The 10,925-nt window shown below is 40.3% G+C and overlaps 1 protein-coding gene across 2 annotated transcripts in view; it reads left to right on the forward strand.

Annotated features, from left to right (window-relative positions):
* Positions 1–10,925, forward strand: part of LOC107086776 (zinc finger protein 385A-like) — a 96,260-nt gene that overhangs the window by 11,720 nt on the left and 73,615 nt on the right. Inside the window, exon 1 of one of the 2 annotated variants that reach the window (XM_015377944.1) lies at positions 1,660–2,265. The exons of the other annotated variant lie outside the window; for it this stretch is intronic. Within the exon in view, the coding sequence (XP_015233430.1) occupies positions 2,256–2,265 (10 nt within the window). The 5' untranslated portion in view covers positions 1,660–2,255. Of the gene's footprint in view, positions 1–1,659; positions 2,266–10,925 lie in introns of those variants that run through there. 2 annotated transcript variants of the gene reach the window in all.

The following is a 10,925-nucleotide window of genomic DNA, read 5'->3' on the forward strand; positions in this document are numbered from 1 at the left end:
TCTGCTACCTGAGCTATAAATATGTGCAACTCCTCCTGAGTAACAGTATCTCTTGATTGCTTTGTTGCTCAATTCAATTCTAGCTAGCATTTTGGTGTAGGTGGATGACCATATCTTATAGTATTTGCACTTAGTTCATGATCTGTCTGTAACAAACATCCAAGAATCAGACAGAACACCTTAATTAAGTATATACTGGCAGACTCTATCATAATTGGGTGATTCAGTGATTTCCAAAGGGAATTTGTTTAACTGGATTTACCTAGAGTAATCCTAGTAAAAGGGTCTGGATACACTGAATGCCACACTATAAATTTGATTTAAAAACATCATTCACATCCTTCCAGTTTACAGCAACACAATACTTTTTGGTGGTGTACCCCATATAAAAAAAAATACCCTGAGGATTGTGGTTGTAACTTTTTAAAGTGTGAAAAACTTTATAAGGTATGATTACCTATGCAAGACACCATAAAGACTTGCAGTGCAGAGCTTCTCATAGAGTGGTTCTGGAGGTGTCAGCCTCCCTCCTTAGTATTCACTCCAACATCCTTTGACTCACAGCCTCAGCCTGAGAGCGTGATAATGGAAGGGGGAGAGTACAGTTAGAAAATAAAAAGCAGAAAGAAGGGCAAAGGGAGACTCCATCAACATCACACAGCTTTCTGCTGTCGCTCCTGGCTCACGTGGTTATATCTGTTGTGTTTGCAAGCCAGCCTGCCCAAGGGGATTAGGTTTTTTTTGACAGTTTTGTTATGCCTTCTCTAAAGCTTCTCTATAAAGTCAGAGCTGTGTGATTTTAGAAAATGTCTCTCCCAGGCTGCCCTCTGATTTCTCCTTCATAAAGGGGAAACTGGAAGGCATATGCAATGCAGGAACATGACAAAGGACATTCTTCCGAGTGGCTTCCTGGTGTTATAGAACTGAACCCAGAACAGCTGTCTGTGAATCTCATTCTCAATTAGTGGCTGCATTGCTGTAGTCCTATTTAATTCTCTCCAGGATCTGACAGCTTCTCTTTCTCTTTGCCTGCATTTCCTTCTGGTCGTCTTTCCTTGTCACTCCACATCTCTTCATCTCTCTGTCAGTTTGTGTTTAGTTTAATCTCTACCCCTCCTTTTTCTGCTTCCTCTGCTCTGTCGCTTCCCATTTCATCTCAAATTTTTTTTTTGCCTGGCAGCCCCCCGACCGTCCTCTCTTCCCTAGACTGAAATTCCAATCCCTCTGACGAAAGCTCAGGCGTTGATAAAGAGTCCAACTTTGCCTCAAAGGGTCACAAAATGGAAGTGGAGAAGGACATATTGGAGAATCCTCTAACAAGTCCACATAGGTGTGGAGTCAGAGGACTCAGGAGCGAGGCTGCAGGAGAGGGACAGCATGGTGAACAACAACCATGGATGTGGGAAACCAGGCTCATGGGGAAGTAGATGTGAAAAATGAGAGGGAGAAAGCATTTTCAGTCATGCTCTGTCTCTCCTTCATGACTTCCACTCTGCATGATGACAAGTGTCTGCCACTGCTCCCATTGGCCAAGTCTGCCACCAATCAGAGCAAAGGCATTTAAGGTGCCTTTAGGTTTTACCCAACCCTAAAAGCAAGGAACAGAGAGAAAGTGAGACCGGGAGAAGAGAGTGTGTGTATTTTTCAGCGAGAGACCAAAGAAGGTGCTGACTTTACATAGCATAGAGGATGTTCCCCGGTCTTTTCTTCTTTTTGAAGCCTCTTGTGAAATGGTTCAGATGAAAGTAAAGTGCTTGTCAGCTGTTTACTGGAGACCACTGCATTTCCTCCTGGCTGCTGTGTAGTAGAAGATCCTGACTCTGTAGCCCTCCCCCTTGTGATTGGCTGTCACACTTTAGGCTCAACCCCCCCTGCATTCTCCTCTCTCGTTTTCCCCTTCACCGTCCTCTGCTCCCAACATTGTCCTTAGGCATACCTGAGCAACCGCTGCAGAAACACTGGACCTCCCTCCTCCCCCTCCACGCACAAACATATCCACACACACACCCACGCTCTCTCTCTTCTACACCTGGAGAGGGCAGGCGCAAGGGACAACATGTGCAGCAGCAGCAGTCTGTCCTCACATCCAGCACTGCCTCTCTGAGTTGCCTCTTTCTGGAGAGTGGAAGGAGGGGGGGGACGACTGAATTTTTTGGAGCTGTTGTTGTCTCTCAGCAAAAGCAGGAGAGACTCAGGCAGTGGGGGAACACCTGCCAGCCCCAGGGGACACCAAAGGCAACACAAACACACACAGCATGATTCTGGGTGAGTTGTCTCTGTCTTTTTTGGTGCCTGGGATTTTTGGTGAGGTCACTCACTAATCCCTACTTAAACTTGGCTAACAGCAGCTCCTGATTAATACCATGTTCTGCTCGTCTGCTGCACCCGGATAAACCTTTAAGTCATGGTCGGTGTGCATAATTACAACAATTGTGTGCCATTACTGAGGCAGGTGTGAGTGATGACAGTGAAGGTCAAAGTGTTTTGGAGCTGTTTGGTCACATGATCAGACTCAACCATTCCTATGTTCTGCTAGAGGAGGAGAGCGGAAAGAGATGCTTTGATCAAACTTACTCATAATGGATGCAAATTCATACAAAAAGACAGTACCACATGGGAAGAATTATTGACCTTTTATTACGTCTTATGACATAAGATAATGATAATTTGGTGAAAACCCCTCCACACCAATACAACTATTTATAGGGAATGAACCAGTCTCTACCATGCAGGAGATTGTTGTTTCCAGTTAATCTTACATTGTTGCTCTGCTCTGAGTCAGCCAGCCAGCTTTTTCTTCTTTAGTATGCTGCTCTCATACTGACCATGCTGGAGAGAGGGAGTTGTGTGCGCATTCATACAGAGGATGAGTCCAGTAACTGTTTGAACAGGATAGAAATACATGTCCTCAAGTGTTCTAATATGTGTATTTATGTTTCTATGAGACAGTGCGTGCGTGTAAAAAAAAAAAGGGGGGTTAGCTTTGCAAAAATGTGTGTATGCGTGTGTTTGTCTTTGTTGCTATGTGCTCTGAAGGAGAGGCCACTTTGTTTTAACGCATGCCTGGGCTGATTCAGGCACAGCTCCGCTTCTCTGCCCACCCGGCAGGCATGTTTTTCATGCAGACATCTTTAATGATTATAGGGAGTTGTGTAGGCTTTAAGAGCTAAAAGATATGAATGTTGAGAGCAAGAGAAGTGTTTGTGTAGAGTTTATTTCTGGATAAGTGAAAGAAAAAAGTTAGGTTTTGCATTAGGATAAACTCTTTTGTGAGGTTTTACAGCTTGCATTTGCAGTTATATGATAGACATGTACTGTCTTGATCAGGTTGAAGGTTGTAGCAGCTGCCGCTAATGATATTCAACCTGGGTGACTTAACAGCAGCTCAGCTATACCACCTTAATGGTTTTAGCTTAAGGTAGTTATTATGATGTCAGTTTTGACTGAAGAGCCTAGGCTAAGTAATAAAATGTGGAATTTATCTCTTTAATGGGGACCTTTGCAGAAACATACTTAGGCAAGTTGCTATCGCTGACGATTTTTCTTCAGCATATTGACCTAATTTGAAAATGTGATAGTGTAACTTATAGCTGCGCACTTCACCGTCATATCTAATAGCTAACCAATGCTGCTGCATTATGGGGACAGCTCAAAGCATTTGAAGTGAGACTCTGTTAAAAAGTTAACCAGGCTAACTGCTGAATACACTTTTAAAATAATGATTTCATTTATTGAGAAAAAAAACTTTTGAAAGTGACATGCTGCAATGTGAAAAGGGAATTTATAATCAAGACACTATCTTATAAAAACAGTCTAAAAACATAATTAAATATTTTTTCACGGAAAAAAATAATTTATTAAACTGAAAAAAATTAACATATAACTGACATTTTCAGTTCAGTTATAAAGGATTTTTTGATATCCGTTGGACCCTAGATAAACATCGTGAAAACCATTAATGACAAATAAAGAAAAAGCTCACCAGTGGTGAACCTCTCAAGTACCCAGTCAAACAAAATGTTCCAAGTACAAATTGATATTTCATCCAAGAGGTTACAAAACAAACAAGAACAACATCTAAGCACTTCTGTTCAAAAAGGCAATACTTTTTTACCAGAAGTTCAAATTTAACATGTTCAGTTGAAGTAATGTAACATATTTGTTGTTTTTTTTTTGGAAGGAACAGCTTACATTTCATCTTTTGTAAATTTGACACACTTCTAGTCTATAAAAAAAGTCTTGAGGGAATAGTGGAATAGAACACTGATCCAAAGCACACCAGCAAACCATGTCTGAGTGGCTACAAAAAGGGACCTAGGTAAAGTCTGGACTTAAATGTGCCTGAGATGCTTTGACCTGACCAGTTTTTTTTTTTTTTTTTTTGGATAGCTTTTTTACCTTTAATGCATGAAATCACCATTTAAACTGTCTCTTTTTTCTAAGATGATTTTTTTTTTCTACCTGAACATGTTGCTTTTGTTGATACTGTTACAAATAAACAGAAACAGAAGGGGGTTTGCAGCGGGGAAAATGCTTTTTCATGCAACTCTGTGGAGTTATTCAGCATTTTTGTCACTCTATTCTCATAAAGGGTAATGTCATTGCAATGACCTTTACATTTCTACCGTGAGCTGGTCTCCACTTCCAATCAGATAATTTTAATGACTTGAGCTCATTGATATTGATCTTGTAGTTTCTAATCAAAGATTCAAAATTAAATGGCTTTTGAAGAAAAGTCGTGGTGCTTATAGATTTGTGTGCAATGCCTGGATGGTGAGAGTATGCCCATGTAAAATGAAGGCTTCTGTCTATTCTCTGACCTTGAGCAACAAACCATTGCCATTATGGTTCTGCCATGATGTTGTGGTTTCGATTCAATGGTTGATGAGCAATGCAGTAGTTCGTAGATCCTAGCAGAGGCTTCTGGCAGCACTGATAATGAAAACAGCGCTAATGCAGATAAGGACAGCAGATAATTGGTGAGCTTTAGTTATCTGGTTGACATTCACTCTGCGGGCAAGATCTGCAGCTTCTGTTGTTGAGCTTGTCGTGCTTTAAAATGTTTAGAGAAAACATGACCTGACATACTGTCTAAGAAAACCAAAAGATAAATGCCTTTAGATTCACATTACGGTAGGACACTAACTTTTGGAAAAAAAACAACAACAACAAAAACATCTCTCTCCAAAAGAGTTTTCTAAAAGCTGTCTAAAAGCATTTTTTCTTACAAATTCAATTTAAAGGCAAATGTTTTTCTTGTTTTTAGAGTTGGGAGGGAGGACAGTTCCATCGTGTCGAGATCAGTCCATGTTTGAATGTATTTTCCTGTCTCATCTGTCTTGTCTGTTTGAATCAGACTCTGAGTTCAGGGCTTTCCAGTCTATCTGTCTCTTTGTCTTTGTGTGCCCACGCAGACCTAATCTGTCTTCATGAAGCCTGTCTCTATGCTGACCTGTATGCATAGCTGTGGCTTCTGCAGTTCACCTGTTTTTCTCCACCCCCTTCTTTGCTCACCTGAATCCAGAGGTCAAAATGAGGAAAAGTATTTTTGAAATTCTGCATTTTTCTTTGCCTTTTGTTTGAACATGTTCTTTTCTTTGGGCCAAATAAACAGAGTAATTATGTTCAGACATTTGGTATGGACAGTTTGTCATGTAATTATTATTCCTTAATAATTTGCATAGTAGAGGTAACACTGAAATCCATAAAGTGTGATACAAATTAAAAACGCATTACACATTAAATATTGATAAATGCCACTAAAAGCAATCAAATACTCAACAAAAAATGAACTTGCACTCTGGAAAGGGTTGATGAAGGTGCAAATAAACATAACTGATTTTTTTTCTACCTTTTAGCAACATTTTCTGTTTGATTTTTCTTAAAAAAAATGTAGAATATGTAATTTTTAATGTTAAAAAAGATTACAGATTAAAAATATAGCAAACTTAATAAAATAATAATCATAAATCTGTTAATTGAGATTTATGCTCACAGACAAGGAAGGCAGATAATTTATCATGGAATATATGTGGAATACATTTTGGTAACATCTAAAAATATCTTAAAATATCTTAATAAACATTTTTGTGATCAAGATGAATTTAGAGAGTTAAAAATGTAGAAAATTAAGCAAGAATTTCTGAATTTTCAGAAATAGGAAGTCAAAAGATACATCTAGCAGAAGCGCATGGACGCATCAGTGATGTAACCTGAGGTCACTGGATGTTTTGGGTCTGTCAAAGAACAGACACCCTCGCCCAGGCGACCTGACCAGGGTTGATCAGACCCCAGCCTGTGTCTCAGCAGCATTAGTCCACTTGTCTGGCCTCTTCATCCATACCCACGTTGTGGCTTTTCCTGCAGCTTCGGTTATGGATCTGATGGCCTTCTTGGCCTCTCCAATGAGACCCAGCAGCATGAGTACTTCTTTGCAGAGTGAATGCTAAGTAAGGGCAATTTGTAAAAATTTTCAACCCAACTTTCGTATTGCTACAAATTGCGATGCAGGGTATATATGTGCAAGTGACTATTCCACACAGCGTGTCTTCTGCAATGCTGGTAATGTTGTTAACCACCTGTGTACACGACTAAAACTCAATAAGGTAAACGTGCTTGATTTCCAGTCCAAAAGGATACGTTTCTTCAAGTGGGAATAGTTTCTTCTTTTCCATTTGTTCTGACTATATTATGAGACATTGTAGTTTTTTGACTGTTATTCATTTTTTTATCTTAATGCACAAAATTCGAACAGAGTGAAAACTGAGGTGGAGATTTTTTTCTTTAATGAAAGGCGAACAGCTTCAAGGGAGGAGAGAATTTTCCTTTTTTATTTATTTTGTGTGTAATTTTGTATTTGTTGTGATAAAAACAACTCCGTAACAGATGGAGCGGCCTGTATACACTGTTAAAAAATTAAAACAACAACAAAGAAAAACAGCTAGGTTCTGGTTTGGATCGGTTCTTTCTTTCTGTCTCAAGTTTAAATAGATAAATATGTGTGGTGACACTGAGGAAAAAGTATGTGTATGTGTGTACAATTTAAAGTATTTTTTAAAGTGTTTTTTTGTTGTGGGCCGCGTCGGTCCAACAAAGAAACAAATCAAATATTGCTCTTAAATAATTGTTGTTGAAGGGCCGAGTCTATTGTTGATGGTTGATAGATTCATCCCATTGCTCAACCCTAGTGACGCCACCAAATATTCACATTGTATTATCCAGCCTTCCCTGTTGCAGTCGTCCACTTGCTCCTGGTACTTGCCACACTTCCGCTCATTAGCCTCATCCATACACTCTCCCCAGGGCACCGAGAGCTCTAGAATGATCAGCTGCTTAGTGGAATCAGACACAATGACCATATCCAGTCAAAGCTGGGTTGGTGTTATCCCGGCTGGAAACTTGTTTGCCCAGGTCCATTTCTAGTCCCCAATCAGTGGCTGAGGTAAGAAGACCTGCCTTTGCTTGAGCTTGAATGTTGGACATCTCTCCATGTTGTGGAACTTGATAACCTTACAGTAACTTGGGTTGCCCGTTGGTGATGTTGATGGCTGAAGCTATGCAGTCAGTGACTGCAGTAAGCATTTGGTCATTGCACCTATGATAGCGCCCATCTGCAAGTACTTTCAGGCAGCTGCTAAGGAGATGTTCCAGGGATCCCCGTCCTAAGCTCTGAGGACAGGGACGCAGATCTGTTTTCCCTAGACTTGGAGATTAGCTGGATTCAAAAAGACATAATACACAGGTGGTAGTCTGCTTTCCTGTTCTACTATCTGCTGCTTCCTCCATGCCTGCCCACACCTCCTCTTGAACAAGATGTTGACAGTCTTTTCCTTTGGCCTTTTCTACCCTGGTTGCTGGGAGATACCCAGTTCCTGCACACCCTGTTGCCTCATCCCACACCAAAGCCTTTTGCATTAACCTTGACTCAGCAACCTCCGGAGCTTTGTCTGCCCTTCATTTACAGCCTGTGTGCACCTGGATGCCAGCTGATGCCAACTTAGGATCTCAGCACTCCCTGTACTGCAGTTCTTCCCATTCTGAACACCATAAACTCTTAGGCCATGCAACGTATTAGAAGCTGCAAGATGTTGCTAGAACCATACAGGGCAGTGATGCTTAAGCTGTGTGGGAGACCAAGCATATTCACAGGTAACTGCTGATCCTTCTCTCCATTGCTTCGACAGTTGAGATGGGAACTTTATACACCAGCAGAGGCAACATGATTTGTTTGCAAGGCCTGACTTTTCAACCCAACCTCGGGCTCCTCACTGGTTCTCTGGCTGGAAGAAGAATCTCTGAGACTGCAGCCAAAGGCCTTTCCAAGGCTGTTGGTTGCTCTGTGATAGATGGGATGGTGATTCCTGAGAGTGAAAAGTTGAACTTGTCAACCACTTTTCCCCTCCTATAACTAGAGACCTAGATTTGTTGGCTTAAAGTGTAAATTAAATAGTTAATTAAACTAACCTTATTCATAAGATTAGTTTTATTAATAATTGTTGTAAATGTGACAAACATAAACATAAAAGAAAAAAACACAGCATTGTTTTTAAAATTTTTGGCAAGTGCGGAGCCATGTTTCAGTACCCCAAGAGGTGATATCACAGGGTATGTTGATGCTTCAGCTAGCATTTGAATACATTGAAATACCAGTGATGCAGTAAAAAAGGAAAGAACAAATAAAAAAAGATAAAATAACTTAAAAGAAGAATATTTTTATTACAATATGAGGGCATTTTAATCCTCAGAAATAAATAAAGTAAACATTAGGTCTTTCCCTTCTGAATTTCTTTAAAACAAGCCTGGTTTGGTTTTTTTATACCATTTTTTCATAAACTTACCCATTGTTTTATTCATCTGATATGAACCTTTGCACCAACCTCTGTAAGAACAGTAGATTTTTATTGTCCGTGCTGGAGTGCAAAGCCAGTGTGGTTGCAAAAACCTGAGCTGTAGGCAGGTGTCCACAGAGAGTCAATGTACATTTGATGAAAAATACCTCACACAGGCTTTGAGGTTTAGAGGTTTACAACAGCTACAATGTATGAATAAGGATCTAATGCATACAGATGTTGCATTTATCAACCTGAAAAGTTACTGTCTGGCCAATCAGTGGTCTGGGTTGATCAAGCTAATAATTATCTAGTTCCTATGTGCAGCTACAGTTATAGTTACAGTTATACTATCTATACGATCCGGAACGAAAATGCAAATTCAAGATATGGTTGTAGAAATAATCCAATTTCTAGGGTGTCACTTCAGATGACAGATTGACATGTTGATCAGCTGATGGATGACTCTATTTAGCTTGAGATAGAGCAATAATACTTGTGTTATTTCCTTTTCCTCCTCTTGTTTCCGTGGGTGCTTGCTCACTCCTTGCGCATGGAGATCTTTTCCTCGGTCAAAAAGCCATTATAACAGGTCTTTCCCCTCCTCCCTTCCCGCCTTTGCTCCTTGCTATTGCTCCATTTGTTTATGCTGGAGTGACTATGTGTCAGCAGGCTGTCAATACTGTCTGTAAGGGACTCTAATGAATAGGCCTGTTATTGGACTGGTGGGAACGCAACCCATTGTGTCTGTAAGAGCATATATGTGTGTGTGTGTGGCCTCTTGGTGTGTGTAGAACTGCAGAGAAGAGGGAGGTGGAGACTCCGCTGGCTCCAGCACCTCCATCACTCTCTCTGCAGTGTCCTCTGTCAAAGACCATTAACCAAAGACACAGCCAAGGGGACACTAGAGAAGTTGGTTTCTTAAAACACCAAACATTAAATGTGTGGGGTGCTTTTGGCACCTGCAAACACTTGAATAAAACATGCTGTTTATGCAATACCCTCTAGGGCCTTAATCTGCCACCAACAGAAGTCACTGCTGTTGCTTAAGGCAAAGAGATCAGGCTGAGCGTGATTATGGTGTCACATTAATGCATTCACAAGTTGCCTACTGGGAATCCTTGGGGCTAAAAGACACCTGGGCAATAAAGTCTGTTAAAGATTTAGCATGCTTTGATAGTGATTATTACAAAAAAAACTGGAAAAAAGGTGTATTTTAAATGGAAACTGGAATTCTTTTCACTTTTGTTGGAAGCCATTTCATAAACTTATTAAAGGCCCAATATGAAGGATATCTATAATTCTTATCACTTTTAACACAAGACAGCTTAGCCTATGCAAGACAAGAAAACCAACCCCGTCCCCTTTCCCCCCTCTCTGTGTGTGGAGATGAGCCCAACCATTTCTAGTCAGTATCATTCAATTTTTTTCTGGCTTGTTCCCACAAAGAGTAACAAAGAGTGTTCACAGAAAAACCTTCTTCCTTAGCCAGGCTTTGGCCTGAGGTCCAGGTTTCACCTTATATTAAAAATGCTAGTCTCAAATTTCTTTATTATAATTAAGGTTTTCACCCCTTCTTCAACCGCCACTTTAATATGGTCGGGGGTTCAGTTCTCAGATTATGCAAGAAACCAAGTCTTCTGGGGTTGTAATGCCCCCTGGTAGGGTCTCCCAAAGCGAATAAGGTCTGAGTGACAGGTCAGTCAAGTCTTCATGATGATTATCATTGGTTTTGTATAAATAATAACTCCAACTCAATGGCAGAACTTGAATTTGTGTAGCATTCACTCCCAAATGACCAATTACACGTAATTGTTTTCATTTGGGGCAGAACCTAACCCATTTGTGCATCTTTTCAGATGCACAAGCAATTTTTGTAGATCACCCCATTAGGCCCTCTAACTAAACACTCGGCTATTTTGCATCATGTTTCTGTTTTGCTCAGACAATTTAGCTCAACATTTGGAATCTTTGAAAATCAGAAAAAATGCTGCTTCACTAAAACGTGTTTCAAGTCACAACTTTTCCCCAAGGTTGATAGAAGTGCACAAAGAAAAAAAAATGAACATTACTTTATTTCTGTTACTAGTCTTATTC

Source organism: Cyprinodon variegatus, unplaced genomic scaffold (assembly GCF_000732505.1).
Source record: "Cyprinodon variegatus isolate N-32 unplaced genomic scaffold, C_variegatus-1.0 Scaffold161, whole genome shotgun sequence".
NCBI lineage: Eukaryota > Metazoa > Chordata > Actinopteri > Cyprinodontiformes > Cyprinodontidae > Cyprinodon > Cyprinodon variegatus.